Here is a 21,353-nt window from a genome sequence, read left to right as displayed (position 1 = left end):
GAAAAGTTAATAATCTGTGCTTAATCCCCTCCAAGAATTATCTGTTGGTATTTCTATAAATAAATGCAGCTTTATTTCTTGTCACTGATTGAATCACATAATAATTTATTAGATGTATTTTTCATTTAAAAACTTGGAGCTTTGCTATAAATCCCATTGCACGGGTGAAAAAATTACATGTAAAGCTAGATATAAAATATCTTTGCATTTGAAACATATATTATGTAAAAAAAGTCACAAAATAACTGTGCTTTGGTGTTTGTTTATCTGCTTTGTTTGTTTGTTTGCTTAATGCTTGAGCAAAAGTGCCCTTCAAAAAGGTTTCTCATTTGCTAGAAACATAAGATTTGTCCTTGACTGCACACTTGGAAACTGCGGTTCCTGTTGTAACACTGAAATTCTCTATTAAGATAACAAACGGTACACAAAACAATCCAACATAATAAAATATCAGGGTAAGCAGCCCCAGAGTGGACTATTCTGTGAGCACCGACTCTTCATTGCTACGTTCAATACCGCACTGATAACGTTAGCGTGGCCAAAGGTGCTGCGTTTGCTTGCATGTACCTACGAATTACATAATTGTCTGCTGTTATCAGGCTGCTTCTACCTCTGCTGAAGAGTTTCTCCCTCAGCCAGAGGCTGCCCATTAACTTCCCTACAAGCAGGATCAGCCTTCCACAGCGTTCTGTAATTTCGAGCAAATTACGTTTTAGAAGGTAATCATTGATTCCCGAGATTTGACATAGGATAGGAAGCACTTTAAAAGTGGCTTTGAATACTCTTAATTAGCTTAAGAATTACAGGCTCATTCCTCTCTTACGCTGCCATTACAAGCATTTATCTCAACTGATTTCAACACAGTTGCTTCTGTTTTACACTGGCACTGGCGTGAGGGAACAAAAAAAAAAAAAAAACAACAGGTTGCATAAATTGTTAACAGCTCTTTCATACTGCCTCTTTATTACCAGATAAAACTTTGATGAAGGACATTCACAGAAGATCAATATGAGAAACCACATAAGGCCTGACTTTTATGCTGCTGGCTGATACAGAAAATCACAGACATAACTATTTGTTTTTGAAGCTCTTACTTAAGCTGATGATTGGTTTGATGCTGCTTTTCCTGAAAGAAATATTTCACCTTTAGGAGACGTACTGCCTCCTGAGTAAAGTTACTCCACGGCTCCAGTTGCAAGGATGCGGGAAAGGGAACGGATTGCAGTTGTTCATCGAGTAACGAGCAACTTCATCTGACAGCCTTCATTAGAGGCAATAAGGACCCACGTTCATTTCTCCACTGGGTGTGGATGCTGCTCCGGGCTGATGCGACGCACCGCTGCAGGCACCCGAGGAGGCTCCGCGGGAAAGGCTGCGTGTCTCAGGAGGGGAACTAGGGGCTTTGGGGAAGTTTGGGGTCTTCTTCCAAAGAATTGGGAAATCATCTCATCGACTGCGATCTTCACCTGTAATTTATAGAGGGCAGCTCACAGCTGTGGGGTAAACAACAAATGGATTGAACTGACTGGTAATATACTGTCTGTGGGCTAATATAGCTCAGGATATATTCACTGCCAAAAGTAAATTAAACATTTTCCTTGAGATTCACTTAGATAGCAGTGGTTGTTTATGTAGTGGTTTATCTGCGTATGAGGAAGTGAGCAGGAGTTAAAGTGCAACTGCAATCATATATAGTAAATCCCATTTATACTAATATTCCTCCAACCTAATAGCTGGCAAATACATGTATCTGCACTTCCAGCAGTCTGCCTTAATTTATTTCTGTCAAAGGAAGAGCAAACATTTTATCACAGGTCTGTTGTTTTTTGGTTGTTGGCTTTTTCTTTTTTTTTTCCTAAAAAACCCCAAACACACCAACACTGAAGGTTACAGAGGTGGATATTTTTAGAAAGTTTACTGTTCACACACTTAATCAAGACTATCATACTTGCTTTCCTCCAACCGTTACTAAAGCCATCCACAGTCTTCAAAATCCAAGCGTTATGAAGTGCAAATGCCTGTGCGGGAAAGCACTCCAGTACGACTGAGTCTTGATGACAGGCTTAATCCCAAGTTCAGGGGAAACTCAGTTGTGCTCCTTTTTCTCCCTGAGGTAGTTGAAGAGGACATCCAGCCCCCCCTCGACGACCTCGGGCAGGGGCCGGGACAAGGGGTTGTGGGCGATGTGGAGGCCTTTGTCCATCGGGTTCCACGCGATGCGTGGCAGCCGGTGCAGCAGGTAGAGGTCATCCGGGAGAGTCTGTATGGCGTTGTAATCAATGTTTAGTAACTCCAGAGTGGTGATGAAGCAGAGGGACCGTGGCAGGGTGCGTATGTTGTTATTCTCTATGATAAAGATTTGCAGATTGACCAGATACTGGACACTTTCTGCGATGTTTTCAAGCCTGTTGGACCCTAGGTGCAAGAAGTCTAAGCTCCTCAATGCAAAAATGCAGAGGGGAATTTGCAGAAAGCGGTTGTTACTGAGGTTCAGTTTCCTCAAACTCGTCAGATCTGTGAGGCTCAAAGGCAATTGTGAGATGCAGTTGTGCGAGAGGCTCAAAACCTCCAGCTTCCTGCACAAGCTGAGCTCTGCTGGCACTTCTGTCAGGCAATTCATATTGACAAACAAGACCTTCAGGTTCCTCAGCAGCCCAATCTCTTTAGGCAGACACTTGAGGCGGTTGCCACCCAAGTTCAGCACTACCAGCCTGTCCAGTTTCCCCAATGAAGGAGGAATCACCACCAACTGGTTGCGTGAAAGGTTCAGTTTCTGCACCTCGGGCAGTCCCCACAAGAAGTCAGGCACGCTGGTCATCCCTTTCATTATGAGGCTCAAGCTGACATAACGTAAGCCCCGTTTCAGCAGTGACTTGGGCTCTTTCCCTGAGAGAAGAGCATCTTCCCACGCAGGTAACTTTGGACCTTTCCTCAGAAAAAAGGTGCTTCTTTGCCCCTCATTCTTCGAGTGCTCGGTTCCCATAACACCCCGTATCCCTCCTGAGAGATGAAGTGAGGTTTTCTTCCCTTGCAAGTGCTACACCAACATGCAAACGCCAACAGAGGATGACAGCTTGCAGGAGGCAGGAAAGTCAAAGCAAGGAGATAAGGAGGAGCCTGTGAAGTGCAGTTCAGTCCACCGGGGCAGTTTCCATAGCTGCTGAGGGAAAGTTTCACTTTTGGGGGCTTATGTTGGTCTTGGTGCACAGTCTGTAATGAAATACTTGCTCCTGACTTGTGAGCAGACCTGTTCAATTCAAACTGAATGCCACAGGACAGCTGTCACTGTCATTTGGCCTGGGCTTTATTGGACAGATATGTATCTTCACTGCAAAAAGGTCACAAGGATGCTGTATATAACTTCACCATGTCAGCTTTCTTGCCTATCATCTGGTACATACCATGGCTGCAGGACAATTAACAAGAGTGACTTCAAAAAAAGCCCCAAGCAATCCATAGAAGAAAACAAGCAAACAAAGAAGCCATCATTTCAATTCAGATTTAAAGGACATTTTCACAATAATTTTTATTTTTATGTTCCTCATTTCACTGAAATAGTTACCAGTCCACCAGAAAACTGCACACTGCAAAAATGCTGGTAAAGACTTTTTGTGTGAGCCCTTGTTTTCTGTTTAGTTAAAAAAAAAAAAAAAAAAAATTAATGTTCATGAAAATTGTTAGCTTTTATGTCCCCTTTGTGGTGAGGAAAGGCCTCCTTCTTTTCAGAAAGAGTATCACCTTCACTGCAGCAGTGACATTTTCCAAGTGGTATCTGCGCCCACTTGGATGATTGCTTTCTACCCACGTTGCCAAGTGTGAGCAGTCATACCGCGCAGTTCTGCCCAAATTACTCTGTCCTTAATGTCCTGTGCTACTTTCACATCCATCAGCAAGATTTTTGGGGTCTAGTTCTTTTGTGCTGCTGAAAATGTAGCCACTTGATGTCCCTTTCCCTGTGAACTTTCCTGTCTTTCTAGGCTATTCTGGTGTACTAGCAGTCAAATAGCTTGAACTATAAATGACATTTAACTCCGGGATAGAGGGACTGATGGGAGAGGAAGGAAGCAGTGATGTATAATAATACCCAACAACAGCTGAAGCTAGCTCTGCTGATGAAAGGAAATTGTATTGCTGCAGGAATATGCAGTGAATTTAAACTCGAAGGGACCCTAAAAAGGATATGCTTCAGGCACCATTTAAACTAGGTGAAAATTGCATCAAATAGTACAAGATTTTCAGGGCTTTTCCACTCCAGTGGATCTGTGGTGATGGAGATGCTTTGCTGTTGCCTGAGAGGTTTGGTGATGGCTGTACCCTCCCCACCACCTCATTTCAGATACCCTCACCTTAAAACCCTGCATTAGCTCAAACACTAAAGGACTATGCGTGAAGCTGCAGCTGGGATTTGGGGCACCCAGAATCACAGAACCACAGAATGGTAGGGGTTGGAAGGGACTTCTAGAGATCATCTAGTCCAACCCCCTCTGCTAGAGCAGGATCACCTACAGCAGGTTGCACAGGATGGCGTCCAGGCGGGTTTTGAATATCTCCAGAGAAGGAGACTCCACAACCTCTCTGGGCAGCCTGTGCCAGTGCTCGGTCATCCTCAGAGAAAAGAAGTTTTTCCTCATATTCGGATGGGACTTCCTGTGTTCCAGTTTGTGCCCATTGCCCCTTGTCCTGTCACTGGGCACCACTGAAAAGAGTCTGGCCCCTTCCTCTTGACATCCACCCTTTAGATATTTATAAACGTTGATGAGATCCCCTCAGTCTTCTCTTCTCCAGGCTAAACAGCAACTCCAGCAACCTCTTCGGAGTCAGTACGCGCAGTCCCTTCTGAGGGCACTTCTTTGGCTTCTGACCCAAACACCGCTCAGTCGCTTTTCAGTTTTGGGTCCCTTGTAGAGCTGCACCTGCTTGGGTGGAGACGGGAGAGAGGGAGCATCCCTGCGGTTGTGTCTGGCGAGCGAGGTCCTACAACAGGAGAGGAACCAGGACCACAGCGAGAAGCGCGAGATGGTGATGAGCTGAGTGAGCCATGCAATTAAAATGTGCACCTTTTAACTGGGCTGTATGGCATAAGAACAACTAGTCCTGAGGCTGAAATATTGCGTTCTCTGGAGTGCTTGGACAAGACTGAAAAAGGCTGAGGCCAGTTGTAGCTGCTTGGTTAGAGCAGGTTGGCAGCCTGACTGAGAGTCACAGATCCCTCCCTCGCAAGTACTTTCTGCCAATATTTGTCAATTTGCAAGCAAACATTATGTTAAACCTCAGAGCAGCCATAAGCTCTGACTCAGTGTTCTTGTTAATCAACATCCAAACGCATTGCCCTGCCACTGTAGGCAGAGGAGTTGCTCAGTGGCGGAGAGGAAACCCCAATGGCAAGCCAAGCTTAGGCCAGATTCGGGCTTGCACAACAGGGGGACTAAGGCTAAAATGTGGTCCTTCAGCCCAAGCAGGCAGAGAAGCAAAACCAAGAGCCTCTCACGAGTCCTGACTCTGGGCTGGATGCCCAGCTGCTGTTAAAAATGCACCTATTATCAGAGAGCCTACATGGATTTGAACAAGGCATTCCCTTCTGCAGCGGCAAACACGAAGGGAAGAAAAAAGCCTTTTAGAGAGCATTTACAAAGTTGGGCATTTTCCTTCTTTTAATAGTACTGCTGGAACGAGGAACCTGCTGCAGCCCTGCAGAGCAGCCGGCGTCTCTCCCCAGGCGGCTGGGCTCACGCGCGTCCATGGCCCCACGGTCGCTTCAGAGCTCTTCCTTCTGGAGGTCACTTTTAGTAACAAACGAAAACAAAACACAAAGGAAGCACAGTCTCCTGTAGCCACAACCCCCTCCTGGCTGGCCAGATATTTTTGGATGAGAACATTGTCCCCATCTCCAAAACAGATTAGAGTTCACAGCCTGGGGACTTGGCAGGGCACAGTCCGGCCTCTCACCACAGAAATCCCCATTTCCTAAGAGCATGACTCAGCCAAAGCGCTCTGTACCCTTCCCCGGTTTTGCATCGTGCCGCTTATTTGAAACTAAGCCTGTACAGTCTGGGTCGGGCTGTTGTTGGAAAGCTTCAGCCGGGGCTTTCTATCAAACACAAATGCTTGTTCTGCTTCAGTCTCGCAGCTATTGCATTGCCGCATCTCCACCGCCTCTCAGGCAGCAGCGGCAGCAGCAAAGGAGATTTATAAAAGAAATTCCACATCTGCAGCTTCCATTGTCCAGTTCTCTTCCTGCCTCCACGAGTACCGTAACCGCGCTGTGGTTACGGAAAAAAAAATAACCATTTCCTTTTCTTTGTTCTGCACCAGAAAAACAGGCTATTTAGCACACTTGCAGTTGTGGAGACGGGAAATTCTGAGGTAACCAAATTAAATTCCTTTCTTGAAAGCGGGATAATAAAACTACAGTGGCCTCATCTGGACATCTCAGGAACTAAATTTCTCAAGAAAAATAGTCCCTTATCTGTTGGTGTCCTGAGCTGGTTCTGTGCAAACACTTTTCGGTTCCCTTTTCTCGGCGTTGCCTGCTGCCCTGCCCGGTGCCGCGCTGTGCTCTGGGGACAGACCCATGCCTTTGGGCTTCCCTTAGGGAGCCGGGCTCGGCAAACATGGACCTGTGTCGACACAGCCTGGCAGAAAGCAGAAATGAATTTCATGCATGCAGGTTTGGCAGGGGAAAAAAAAATAAAAAATCAGTGGGATTTACATGATACAGTGTCATTGGTAATTGCTTTGTGGATTAAACAAAAATGTTAGTGTGTGTGGGGAAAAAAAAGGACTCAAAACTTGCTGAAGAACTTTGTAGTCTAACTAACATATGAAGAGAAACTGCACTATTAACAATGATAAAAAACTGGTAAGCTGACAAAAATGACAAGCTATATTTTCTGATGTTCTTTGACAATGCAAATGATTAGATTTTTTTTTTTTTTTTTTTTTTTTTAAGGAAGCAGGATTGTCAGCCCTGAAAAAAAACTGTAACAGGAGTTCACAAAGACCTGGAATTTTGAAGTCTATTATCTTTTATTTGCCTGCAGGTTTGGAGTCTCTAGAATACACTTGGGAAACATTTTCAAGCTTTTCTCTGCAGCCAGGTGGGGGGGCTGGACAATTGCATTGTTTTTAAATAAAAGTTGAGATCATCACATAATTACTTTTCCATAGGATTTGAGCTTTTAATGAAATATCTGATATCATCGAGCTTTTAATGAAACCATAACCAACTTGACACACTGAATTCAAATTTTGTTTTCCTGCAAAACCAAATTCTGTCATTGTCTTTTCAATTGGTGAGCATACAATAGATATGTATAGTTTCATCAGCATATACCTATAGGTTCATAATTGATCTTGAAGCGAATTTCATGTTCTCTATGGAGTCAAAATCCCACATAGTTCCTCTTGCTCAGCTTTATTAAAATACTGTATTAATATAACAAGGAATAGTTTGAATTTTTAAGCATAGCCTTTTCTAAAATGCTGGGAAGTTCAACCTATACTCTTTCGGAAAGAAAAAAAAATCATTTTCATTCATTATTTAGGTGTTATAATAAACACCTTGCTAGATGAGGATGCAGAAACAACCCGACCCTTCCTGTAACCCCAGCTGGCAACTAAGCCCCATGCAGCCGCTCGCTCACTCCCCCCTCCCAGCGGGACTGAGGGGGAGAATCAGAAGAGTGAAAGTGAGAAAACTCCTGGGTTGAGATAAAGACAGTTTAACAGGTAAAGCAAAAGCCACGCACACAAGCAAAGCAAAACAAGGAATTCATTCCCCACTTCCCATGGGCAGGCAGGTGTTCAGCCATCCCCAGGAAAGCAGGGCTCCATCACACCTAATGGCTACTTGGGAAGACAAACGCCCTCACTCTGAATGTCCCCCTGCTGCCTTCTTCCCCCAGCCCCTCATATACTGAACATGATGTCATATGGTATGGAATATCCCTTTGGTCAGTTGGGGTCAGCTGTCCTGGCTGTGTCCCCTCCCAACTCCTTGTGCACCCCCAGCCTCCTCGCTGGTGGGGTGGGGTGAGGAGCAGCAAAGGCCTTGGCTCTGTGTAAGCACTGCTCAGCAGTGACAAAAACATCCCTGCGTTATCAACGCTGTTTCCAGCACAAATCTGAAACACAGCCCCATAGTACCCACTATGAAGAAAATTAACTCCATCCCAGCCAAAACCAGCACAGACAGGAAGGATGCTTTGGTTTAGAAAGGGTTAACTTGTTTCAAGTTCAGCAGAAAGCAACAGTCACGCAGGAGAAACATTCACTGTAAATACAACTGCAGCTACTGAACCATCTTCTCGTGTGCTGTTCCTTTCCTCTGAAGTAAATAAAGGCTTTTAAAAGTGTCAGTGCCATACAGACTGTCAAAGATATCCTCTGGTCTTCATGGTCTTCATGCTAAGGAAGCAAATTTTGTAGGTTTTTAATTACTTTGTAGTGGTTTGTTGATCTCGCAGCTATTCTGAAATACTAAGTCAAATTTCAAAGGTAATTTGAGATTTATGAGATGTGACACAAGACAGGAACAATTCTTAAAGCAATTTCAGATTTCCTGTTAATTTGTTTTTAATTATGGCACTATTAACAGCCTTTAATGCCTGTGTGTCCCTGGAGCTTTCCTGGGGTGTTTTATTAAGGTCCCATGTGGAGCTGCTGGATCGGCTGACCCACGAAGAATTGGACCCGGAGGTGAATGACTGCCTGTGCAGGGACTCGTTTAACAAGAGCTTTAGTGAAGTTTTTCTGCAGACCTCTTGACAGAAGACCAGATCAAAGTATCCATACTATGCATGAAAAAGAGAGAGATTTGGTTTTGTGCGTGTATGTAGACTAGAAATGACAGGCTCGATTCCTCCCAGTAATCAGTGGCCAGCAGCAACTCTCATGTTGCGTGGAATTACAGGAAGTTTTACTTCTTTTCTGCAAACTTGTAGTAGTGTTTTGAAATTTCAAAAAAATGCATAAATGACTGGTTGGTCAACCCCTACTTCTGCCACAATTTCCCTGGGTGTACACAAGCCACATAGCCAGTCTGTCTGGCAATATTAAATAGAGGCAGCCCACGATCCCGCGCTGTGGTATCACCCATGTCCCATGACCGTTCTCCTGGGCACTGCCAGAAACCACTCGCCTTAGGTGCTTGCTCACTGCTCTGCAGGGAGAGGAGAGCTTAGCACACGGACGTGCCCGAGGGCAGGAGCACACCGAGGGCCCTGTCCTGCTTTATTCAGTCATCTGCGCACAGCCTCTGTGTCTCAGCCTTCTCCTCGTGTTGGCATGGTGACAGCTTAGACACCATTTATAAACATATTCGAAGTCATTACATGGAGGACACCATTGCAGTATAGAAAGCATTCGCCGTTCTATTATTCATCGCTGCGTTTATGAAGTCACATCTACATTCATAAAGACCCATAAAATAGCCTATACCTGCCTGTTAGCAATATGGACGTTTGCTAAATGCTGCTCGTGGTCTGCGGCTTTCTGAATCAAATTGAAAGAAAAGTTGGAACAGAATCTCCAAACTGGATGAAGTAGCTTTTAGTGTAACTGCTGCCACATCACTTCTGCCACAGATGCTTTTTTTCACAGAGCACTTCAAGGTAATTTTGTTACATTTTGAATACACCATAAGAAAGAAAACAGCAATTCTTGGAAAGTAGAAGAGAGAGCCTGAATTCTCCTTGCCTAAATCTAATCTGATCTAAAAAGAGGTGTTTCTTGGCCTATCTCATAGCAGGAGTCTGACCATCTACATGTCCATCACGTGCCTACTCGGTTGACCTTCGTGCAGAATGCATTGATACTTTCCTTTTTTTCTTTCTGTCTTTATTTTGGACTACAACTCCTCCCAGACTTCTTACAGTGCCCGGAGCATATTCCGTTCAGCCGCCGGTTGTGTACAATCCCCAGCTCTCTGAAGCATCCCGTGGCCAGGGGCTACACATCATTCTGGGTTGAGGGAATCTCCCCACCTCTCCTAAAACTGTTGCTCAAATTAGCAGACTTTTCTTAAACATCCGTGCGTGCAGACAGTCCAAAAATAAGCATGACTCTGTGGTCTACTGGCAGAACTCCCAGTCCCTCCTCCAAAGACTGTGTAAGTATTTTACATTTAACAGGGTGCTGTAGTTCCGTACTTTTCTGGAATTTGAAAATCTCTGTTCTGGAAACAAAAGGCAGAGATGACCTTGAGGGTCCTGAGCAGAGAGAATAATTTCCATGGGGTCCTAAGTGTAGTACCTGTAATTTAGAGACAGATGGGATTTAAGCTAGACCATTAATTCAGCATTATCTAGTAAGAGTCTTACAGACTCTCCCTGCTCAATCTGCCAATATGCCAATTTTGATAGACTGTTTTTAAAGTAAGTGATTCTCTCCAGGTGTTGTTAATGTTAATGTGTCTGTGTCCTGGCTCCAGGGGGTTCTGCATGCCACAGTAAAGACCAGGCGACTGAATGTTACGTATTGCAAAGTTCATTGCTGCTGTGCCAATACCCCTCTTTTTTAATTCTAATCGCTTAAATGTGTTTGAAAATACTGTTGTTTCATAAAGTCTTAATGGACAAAGCCAGAGGGAAGTTGTAAAGTTACTTTAGAAATCAAACCTCGAATGATTCAGTTTTTCATGTCTGATTTTGCGTTTAAAATAAATGCATGCTTCTCCAATTGAAAGCACAAGTCCTTTTTATCTTAGTCTTCATGAAATTTGGAAAATCAGTCCTGCAAATCAATGATGTGACCCAATGTGAAGGGGTCTAGGTATTTCCATCCAGAGTCCATTACAATAATAACAGCAAAAAAGAACTTAGGAAATAATTCAATCAAAGCTGCTGTGGAGCCTTAATCCCAGATCCATGACTCTTACACATATTTTACTGATATATGAAGAAACAGTGCATTTACCTTCATATGCCTGATAAATGATAAAACAGAATCTAATTAAAACTCCCTAAAACGCATACCAGTGTCTCAGTTTGGGATTTATCAGAGACATTATCAAATGAAAGGGCAGGCATTCCTCTAGACATTTGAAGACTCAACGCTGACAATTAACAGCTTGACTTTTAAATTTTCCAAGCTCTAACTTCAGGAAACATATCGGACACTCAGCTTCCAAGGGCTTGAATGAACAAATAAAACTTCTCAAGCAATTGGTAAAGCAATGCATCTAGGTATTATTAGTATGGCAGCGACATTTGAAATCCTGTGAAATAATATGGGTCATTGTATGGTCAAGCAAAGGCTGGTGAGATCTGAGTCAAGTTGCAGTCAAGGGGAACTAAGGGCATCGCACAGAGCAGAGCCTGGAGGAGAAGATACAGCCCCGTAGGTGAAAAAAGCACATGAAAAGCAACTTGCATAAAAAAATTACCTTAAAAGTAATAAATAGAGCAAATCAAAGGGAAAAGAAGATCTTGGAGCTCAAGTACAGGCAAAAGAAAAAAGGAAGGAGAAGAAAGGCCCACCCATAATCATCATCTCTCTTACTTTACCACCTCTAATGAGCAACTTCCCGATAGAGAGAATCAAACACGAATCTGTTCTGTACCTGAACATCACAAGAGATTAATTGTGGTGTACAACCACAGGGTTTCAGCACTTATTGGACTGTGGGAAGGCAGGATATCGTAGTTAATCATTCCACCTGAGGTGGAACGACAGCACATTCAGCAGCCATGGAGGTAAGCGGAAGGTGAGCGCTGATGCTCTGATGTGTGGCCAGGTCAGCTAACAACAAGGTAAGCTTTTTCAAAAAGGCAGAAAATGATGTGTGGCTCGAAAGGAACGCAAATGGCAACACCGAAATTTAAGAAGGAAATTAAAACAGGAGATTGGATTGGGGCAAGCAGGGCAAGGGGTTGGAACATTCTATTTTTAATCTTATCTTTCTGGACCAGAGAAGATGACAAGCAATATTTGCAGAGGATTTGAAACAACACTGCCAGCCTGTGCATTTGTCATGAAAATTTACTACACACAGACCTCAATAAACCGACGAAAGGCATTCTATGATACGGTTGCCTCTGAGATCTGGAGATGAGACCTGGTGACCCATATTGTCTATTCCCACACTGCGGTCTTAAATCTGACCTGCTCTCCTGCTGTCTTCAACTCCCCTACACGTGAAAAATTCAGGAGCCTTGGCTCACAGGCCACTGTGTTCACATTATCTTTGGTGCTGATCTACACGTTTTCTGCCTTGCTGCATTTCACTTTTAGTTTATTGGATTTGAACAAATGTAGGCAATCAGAGGAAAATGCAATTATAACAGAGTTGCAGCTAGTTGTTCTCCAAGTGACAAGAAATCTTATCTGTAGCCAGGGCTGGGTGCCGACATAACCTGGGCTGGTGGGCTCAGAGCAAGGTGCTGGCAGATGCTGGCAGAGGGTTACAGTCTGTTTCCCTCTCTCACCCATGGAAATGGATTCAGGTTTTCCAAGGTTAATGAACTTTGCTAAGCCATTTCATGAATCCAGGCTGAATTTACAATGCATTACACTTGTCCTAATTGAGACAGTTTGGCAATACAAAAAAGAATATACACGCACAATCTTCATGAGGTATCTTTAACTAGCAGCCTGGAAACCACCAGTGCTCTATGGGTTTAGAGAGGTAACATTTCAGGAATATAGATTTTGGCAGCTTCATCTTAAAAGCCACTGGTGGAACGGAGCAGCAAGAAGAATATTTCTTAATATGCTGTTTTTACCTACCCCTCAAATGATGGTGTCACGATACTGGAGTAATATTGGGTAATATGTAGTGACAAAGGAAGGGTGATATTCCCCCACTGATAAGGCAGAGCGAACAATTGTCTGCAGCCACCCGTTCTTGAACTTCTCTACCTGTACTTTTTCACTGTCTCACTCTGGAGTAAACTATGTGCAACACAAGTGGAAAAGAGCTGAGTGCTCTTCCTTGGGTGGAAACTGAAATGGAAATACGGAACATTGTCTGCTACCTGACATAAATACTGATCTAAAAATACAATACCTTCCCTCAAACCCTCACTTTACATCATAAATGAAGCATAAGCAGACCCTAGAAAGATTGAAGCAGAATGTCTACTGAATTTATGATTAATAAGCATGCCAAGTTTTATAACAGCATCCTTATGTGGACACAGCTAATGGCCTTAACATTGCTTCCAGAATCAAAATTGAATGGTTGAGCAGACTTAGCCTCGGGAAGGCCCACGGTGATAAGGGAAACATCAGAGAAAATAGGTGTACGCATTTTTCAACCTGTCAAGTGAAAAAAATCACAGATGATGATAAGTCAAGGATATGCCCTCTCATATATGAGTTGTATGAATGTTTGTGCTGAACAAGGCAGCCTCCTAAACAAGAGGGAAAAGGTGAATGTAAGCAACAGAAAGCTGCATGATTATCCCGTAAATTACACTCACCCAAGAGCAATAATTACTCTGAATCAGCATTTAAACAGGGAGGGAGTTGTTTTGTGCTTCTCAAAGCTGTTGTAAATTGCTAACCCTGTAAGAAGCCGGGAAGAAAGAAGCACACGGGTAGGCGTGGCAAAAAGGGAGCCACAAATTTGGATAAAGCAACACACAGACTTCAGAATTACGCAGATTTTTTTGGGAGGATTTCACCTGCCAGTGTTATCACAGGCTCTAGGAAACATCTCAGGCCCCAGGGAATGAGCCAGGCTGTGGGTGGTGAGGATTAGGAAATTGTAAACTGGAGGAAAATCTAAGGACCTGCCAATTTGATGTAAACTTGCCTTCCTCCGAGGCACCTGCTGCTACCTTGCTGCTGAAGATGGGATGGAAGGGACTGTGCACCAGCCAGGTCTCATACGGAAAGACCCAGATGCCAGACATATTTTTTGTCTGTTTCTAATTAGCAAAATGATGCGTACAAGCATGGGCATGGGTAAAATGGAAAGCACTGGACATGGCATGTTGTCTTTTAACATTGATAATCGCTGATGTTCTCCTGGATCAGTCTCTTGGGAAGGACAATAATCAACTAGCGATGTTATTTGTGTCAGCCCAGATTCTCCCCAGTAAATGTCATAAACAAATCTTAGCTATTACTATAATGCTTACATGCTTTATTAGTTTTCAAATAAATGCTTTGAATAAAAAAAAATGCTGTAAAGGTAGAAGTCATAACTTAAGCAGAATTCTCCATTAGCGGTGGTATAGAAGCATAACATGTCCTTGCAGAAGTGATATCCGGATAACTTATTGAACTATCCAGGTAATCACTGAAAAACATTGGAAGAGGGACTGTCATTTGTCTACGTGCAGCATATAACATCTGCTGCAGAAATGATAACTAATTTTGTAAGAGATTCTGTTGCTATGTAATAAGCACAGCTCTGCACCACTGATTTGTGAGAGTATCAGTTGTGATAGACCAACAGTGTCTCTCCCATTTCACAGCCCTGCAAACCTTTTTTTCCCACGGTGCTCTTATTAGGAAAGCCTCGCCCTGTGTTTTACCGGACCGACAAACAGCGTCCAACAGTGTTACAGAGGCAGTTTTTTCCTAATTGGCTTCTGAAGGGTGGCTGCACCTGCAAGCAGGTCTATATTTCTTCCACTACTATATGTACAGCTTGTAGGAAGTATTAATTTTTGCTATTAAAGCTTTAAAAAAAAAAAAAAGGAATTACAATTAGGCAAGACACTGCAGCAATAATCCCCAGCCTCCTCCTGATGTGCTCCATGGTGAGTCCTTCTCAAGCCACCCATGACCATAATTTCCACTGCACAGCTCAGCTGAGGTGTAAGTTTTGGCAGCACCAAAATTTGTGACGGCAGAGCTCCATCCAGTCCCTCGTCTGTGCTGACTTGAAGGCAAGAGTGGCCCCTGACAAAGGCTTACTTTCTGAGGCATTTAGGCAATTTGGGGGCTTCTAATACAAGTGCTGACAGATCAGCTTTGTTTCAGACATGAAGAATACATGTGATAGAGTGATATAGTGAAAAAAAGGGTTTTTTTTAAAAAAATGAAACATAGTGCTAAGTATTACTATGACCTCTGGTTATATCTCTTTGTAGGTGGCCACTATTTTTATAAGGTATAGAGCTACACTGTGTAGTATTTCCAGCACTATTAATAAAATTCTTATGTTCTAGAATTAAATAACTTTTTTATGCAATCCATTGCGTTTAGATAATTGGAGAACACCTGTGACCGTGTGAAGGTATTTTGTATTCTGGGGCATTAAGCAGACAAAAATATTTTCTAAACAACGGGCCAAATTCAGAATCAATGTCAGTCAACGTTGTTTATTTTGGAAGTCGCACCTGTTAATTCGCAGTTGGAATGTGACCCTCTGGCTTTGCATCTTAAACATTCACATGCATCTCAAAGTCAAAAATGGGGGAGACTCTTACGATCACATCATTGCAGCCCTTCCCTGCTTCTGACACTAGAAAGAGCTCTGTCTACTGATTAATAGAAAACTATGCCTGAACAGCTGATTTCCTTTTATTTAAATTCTCTGTTGACATTTTAGCAGCAAATAACTGTACAACATCCATTGAATTTGATAGTTGTTGTGGCAGTTAAGACAGAAATGTGTGAGTCTCTACATCTTCGTTGAACAGAGATTTGCACACACTGCTGAAGTTATTAAAGGTACAATATAATTCATTAACTGAAAGCCCATTAGTTCCTGACAAAAGCTAGGAAAAGGAGTCACAGTATAAATATTTAAAGCATTAATTCAACGACTTTTAAGGAACATGCAGATGATGCTGGGGTATAGGAATCAGGCTTTGTGTAAGGCTTGCCGTTGCAAGATTTGTTTGTGAGATTTCTCCTCTCTAAACTACCGGGCATCCTAGTAGAGCATAAAGGAGCCATTCAAGTACTTTGTCAATTATGTAAGAATAGGTACTTAAATATACCAAAAGATAGGTACGGTTCAGTAGTTGTGATTTTATTGATTGCCTCAAATGATGATGTGATTAAAATATGCCAATGAAGTGTGTTTACAGGAAATATTCAAATTCTGCTTGCACTCAGATTAGAAAAAATAAGACTTGAAGCCAGTTATAATACTGTGGTTACTGCTGTGAGAATGTCTTTTATTCATGGAGATGCTGAAACTGGGATCTGCAGTGTCACTTGGTGGCTTAGGGCATTGCCCACCACTGGCTCTGACTGTGTCTCTTGCTCTTCCAGCTGGTCTGAGACTGTGTGAGAAGCACAGCCTTTTTTTCTCGAAAAGCTAAAAAGCCATAGCATGTACGTACTTTGCTGTTTGCAAAACAGGTGATGCCATTTGGAAACATAAAAAGAAAATGTTCAGCTCTCTGCAAACAAAAGGTGTTGAGCGGGTGTGCTCTGGCCAGAGAGGGGCATTCAGCTCCACAGGCAGCATCTGGCCTGCCTTTAAATCGTGTCCCGATTACAGCCGCCTCTTCATCCTCTGCCTCTGGAGGTGAAGGCGGCAAAGCCTGGGCCAAGAGAGAGCGGGCAGCGCAGACATGCTCTGCCCGCTGGCAGAGACGCGGTCGGGAACCTGGTAGCTGGGAGCAGAGCCCTCGGGTATTTGTTGTGACCTGGAGCCTTTATTTCGGAGGCATTATTCCCGGTCTAGCCGTGCAAATCCCAGTTCATGTGCTTTGTACCCACAACGCATTGGTGGTTCTCACTTTGGTTTTAACCTGGGTGCATTTCTGCGTCTCCAGCATTTCTGCATGAGGAGTTTAGGTGGCGTATGGCTACCACTACGCTGTACCCTAATCCCCTCATTGCGTCACCGGCCATTTTCTACCTCTGCTCTGTGCAGTCTCGTCCACAAAGCAGAAATTTGGGACATTAGCTCTTCAGAGAAGAGGGGGAATCATGACAGCTGAAATGTAAGTGCTCCAAACCCATTTCCTCACAGTGCCTCAGTCCTGATTCAGAAAGATCACTTTTAGAGATAAAAGGATAATTCAATCATCATTTAGTTTCCCTTCCTCTGAGACTCCCAGGAAGGAATGATTTATTGAAAATTGTCATGATAGCTGTTATGTTTCAGACATTCTTGGAAAGGCTCTTTCATAATGTGTAGCCAATTCACATGGGCACGAAAATGAACTTTATTTTAAAGACAGGTGTTTTAAAATATGTATTAGAGCAAAAAAAAAAAAAAGACATTTGAATTTAAACTGAACAGCTATTAACTTCCCTAGATAGTCTTTTTTAGTAGCAATTGCCTATTAATTATTTATTGCTAGCAAAAGATTTGATCTGAAGCAAATTCTTTGGAATTTGTTGGCTTCGCTGCAGTCGCTGCTGCAAAGTCTGGCACGTGGTAATTCCAAATTCCAGTCTCGGTTATTCACTTTTTTTTTTTCCCCTGTGGTAAAGTTCAAACTGACTTTAATGAGAGATTTGCTTCAGCAAGGGCTGTGGAATTTATTATTTTGCCAGTATTACTCCATATTACTCAAAATATATAAAAGTTAAACCCGTTACCTTGACAAAGCAATTAAACCCATCAACTTTGAAGGCATCCTACTTGTCAAATGAAAATAAGCTAGTTTAGTACGGTGCCAGGAGGAACTCAATATCAGAAATGAAACAATGAAAGTTGTTTTTCTTTGTTTTTCAAAGAGATGAGGCTAAGATGAAGTAGATGAAGTAGAAGATAGACACTACGTCCTTAAATGTAGTGAAATGCTATAGCCAAGAAGCGCCCATGGTACTCGCATGCGTTTCCAACCTCGCAAATTATCTCCTGCGCCCACCCGCACCCTTCTCCCACCCACACTTCTGCAACCTTCTCTGCACTCTGCTTCTTACAGAAATGCTGTCAGGGGACCAGTGTGTGAAATAAGCCGGATACCGTCAATCTTCAGGCACCCTAGGCGTGATGAGGACATTGATGCAGCCAATAACTTCCATAAGGCAGGTGAAAAATAAACACATAAAACTCGACGCTTTGTGAAATAAGCTAATGCTAAACTGTTCAGCAGCAGGAAAACTCCCCTACAGACAGCCTGTCTCATCATTTTTTCCATCAGAGTGACTGTTTTGTCTGCCTGAAGCATCCAGGGCAGGTCAGCCTCCCGCTGGGTACTGTCAGCACCCAGGCAGCAGCAGGGGCTGTGTAAAGCTGAACCTGGCTTTTCTGATTTGTTTTGTGAAAGGGGTGGGGGGAAAAAAAAAAAAAAAAAAAAAAAAACCAAACCAAAAAACAAAAACAGAGAAAAAGTTACCAGTAAAGAGGAAGCTGGTGGGCTCTGCTTTGTGAATACATGCTGCATTGATTTCATTAGCACGTTAAAGGGGCTGTTAGTAGGAAAGGAGTTAAAGGTTTCGACTTGCAGTTTTACAGTGCCATCCAGTGGCTATTTTAAATCACTGCAGAAAAAAAATCAAGAAAACTTGGAGCTTGCTGAAGATTTCACTATGTAGCAAGACTTTCAGATTTGAAGAACGTAGGGCTTAAAAGTGAAATTACATTAAATTGATTAACTGCAGTTTATAGTTGTTGTTTTTTATAATTAACTTTTTATTACAAGTGGTTACTCTTTAATATGTTTTAAGCACTTCTCTACTTTTAAAACAAATTATTTGTATTAGTATCAAAAATTTGATTACAAACCCAATTAAATATCCTGCAAGAACACAATCCACCAAGGCACAGCCTCGTCAAATAATTTAGCAGTGTCTGAAAATAGAACCAGTGCTAAAAAAAAAATCTCATTAGGAAATTCTTAACCTACATGTTCGTGATCTGGTTTGGGATTTAAAGTTTATTTAGGATCTTGTGTTTGCGGTTTCATTGTCACCCCAGTTAATTGAATCTTCTATGTTGTTTGCGTCATCAGCTTACAGAGTTTATAGAGTATTTTGGAAATGTTACAATATAAAGTATTCACCAAAAATCACTGTGTAAACTCTCTGTGCTGATTTGTTTATTTTATAATTGGCTCATTTTCAGTCATTCTTTGACAGAGCAACTTTCAATCTTCTGTAGTTACTGCTAATTTATCAAAAATCCTACACCAATAATAGCTATTTTTCCTGTTCCTTGCTAGTATTTATAAAAGAGCCTTTGAAATAATAATAATAAAAACTAATAACATTTGCTTGGTTGCTTTGTGCATGCAATACCAGTCAGGGGCTTTTTTCCTCCTACTTTTACAAATGAGAAAAACTGAAAAGGCAAGAAAGTGCCGGTTTCACGGCAGCTCAAGGTGAGATACAAACGTTATCTTCAGGTGGATGGTGCCTCTGACCAGAGAGGTGCACATTCCTGGGACCACCTGCGGCGGGGTCACCTCGGGCTGCACGATAGCGGAAGGGAGCGGGGAGGGAGAAAAAGAGTTTTTGCAGATGGGGAAGAATTTTAATTGCCACTCGCAGGACGGCACCTCTGCCTGCTCCCTGCAGAGGATCAGAAATCTGCGGGAAGGAATCCAGGATGGGTAAATACAGCGCTGCAGTGTTGCTGCAGATAACCATTGACTAAAGCTTGATAATGTTTTCACTTGTTTAAACACAGGCATTTCTTGATGGAAGTCAAAGACAGCTAGAGAGCTCACCTCCTAAGCTCTCCCCTCATCAAATTGATTGGCTTTGCATCTCGTTCTCCAAAACAAACCTCTAATTAGCAACGGAGTTTACACAGAAACACTGCCTTAGTAAATACAGCCTGACAATCCATCCATCCTGTACAATATTTATGTAGACATACTTGTCTCTTCTTGCTATGCAATTCAGATTCTAAACATTTCCAGTAGCTCATGAATTTTTTAATTATAATTCTTTTTTAAAGTGGAGCTGATACCTCACTAGATATCAGAAAACGTTAGACTGCTTCTTCACGGATGAGCATTGGTTTACACAGCACCAAAGAGACAGCAAATGCTACTGTCAGGCTCAGTAGCATTCAACACTGACTTTGCACTGTAGATAGATAGCTATGTAAGTAGAAAGGGAATCAGAAAGTAAGTTCTAGTCAGTGCAATTTAATTTGACAGTAATTAAAATAAGACTGCCCCATGAACTTTGTCCTTTTGCCCAGATTTCTTTATTTATGAATTAATAGCGCATCTGATTTCCCCTATTTTCCAAGTCAGGCTAGTCTTTCAACACAACTTAAGGACCAATTCCATAACTACCTGTAGTTAGTTCAATGTAAGTGTATTTAATTAAAAAACCACATACTTCAATTAATGCAGAGTTAATTTTAAAGATAAAACGTAAGTGTTAACTCTGCTTCCATTCTGTATATTAATGGTAATGTTTGAGTAGCAGAGGCTCTCTCTAAATAGCATTAGAAAGGTGAAGCACAGGGATTTCCAGACTACATCGCCTTTTTTTTATCCACTTGTGAAAATTCAGTTGAAATACATGTAAGGGTACCCATCAGGCAGTAGAAATGCACATTTGTCTGTTTTTATAGACTGGAAGAGTTAGTGCTTGTTTTGAAATGATGCTCCCTGAACCTCACATCTGGACATTCCTACTGCTCCTCAAATTAGGAACCTGACATAGTATTTTTGGATTATTATTCTTTAAATGGCTTCTGGTTTCAGTCTTTGGCAGGGCTAATTTCTTGAAAATTGGAAGTGATAAATTATTCAGTTTGCTAATAATGGCTTTCCAGATAGGTGCAAGGCACTTTCTTGCAATAGCAGGAATGGCAGTTAAGATTAAAAAATAGCTCGCATTATGCGCATATTTCCTCCCACATTAATAAAGTTAAATTGCCTCTTCCATTAGATTCTATGGCAAATTTCTATAACAGAAGCTGAAAGCTGACATCAAATTCATGTTTAAATGTATAAATAAATGACTTCATTTTAAAAGTTACAGAAGACAACTGGAGATGTTCATTGTTCCACAAGTTGGACTAAGGTCACATATTTAAGCTTTCATCTTCTGCTTTCTCGAAGTTTTGTTTCTTGCATTATCTCTAGATATTCTACAAAAAAAAGGTGATGAAACCTTGCTGATCTCACATCAAGGTGCCTTCTTTTAACAGAGATTTTGCATAGGTAGGTATATGTCCCTGGGCAGCAAAATCTCGGCGCTTGCTGTTAAAAGCTCAACCACCGGAACAACACTGCCATCCTACAGATCTTTTCCCAGCTGCATACCCGACTACACTTGAGAAGAAATGCAAATTCACTGAAGAAAAGATCAGAGGGTATGATTAACTGATTAACTCCTATTTAACATTTTTTGCAAAATAATAAGGAAGCAAAAATTAGTTACAAAGTGTAATCTGCTCTCACAAATTAATTGTGGTTTAAAAGTATGAACTAAATTATTTTATAAATTCTCTATCCATTCAGAACTATCTGAGATGTTAGGAGGACAAATTAAATGCCATTCAACTTGTACATCTCTGTGAG

At 42.1% G+C, this 21,353-nt stretch overlaps 1 protein-coding gene across 1 annotated transcript; it reads right to left on the bottom strand.

The window, feature by feature from the left end:
* Positions 1–2,086: 2,086 nt before the first annotated feature.
* LRRC30 (leucine rich repeat containing 30) lies at positions 2,087–3,124 on the bottom strand. The gene has a single exon (XM_010304020.2). The coding sequence runs from the start codon at positions 2,981–2,983 to the stop codon at positions 2,087–2,089; it is 897 nt and encodes a 298-aa protein (XP_010302322.1). The 5' UTR covers positions 2,984–3,124.
* Positions 3,125–21,353: the final 18,229 nt, after the last annotated feature.

The sequence above is a fragment of the Balearica regulorum genome, chromosome 2 (genome assembly GCF_011004875.1).
Source record: "Balearica regulorum gibbericeps isolate bBalReg1 chromosome 2, bBalReg1.pri, whole genome shotgun sequence".
In the NCBI taxonomy this organism is placed as follows: domain Eukaryota; kingdom Metazoa; phylum Chordata; class Aves; order Gruiformes; family Gruidae; genus Balearica; species Balearica regulorum.
Note: the sequence above shows the minus strand (reverse complement) of the source record. Positions and strands in the feature narration are given on the sequence as shown.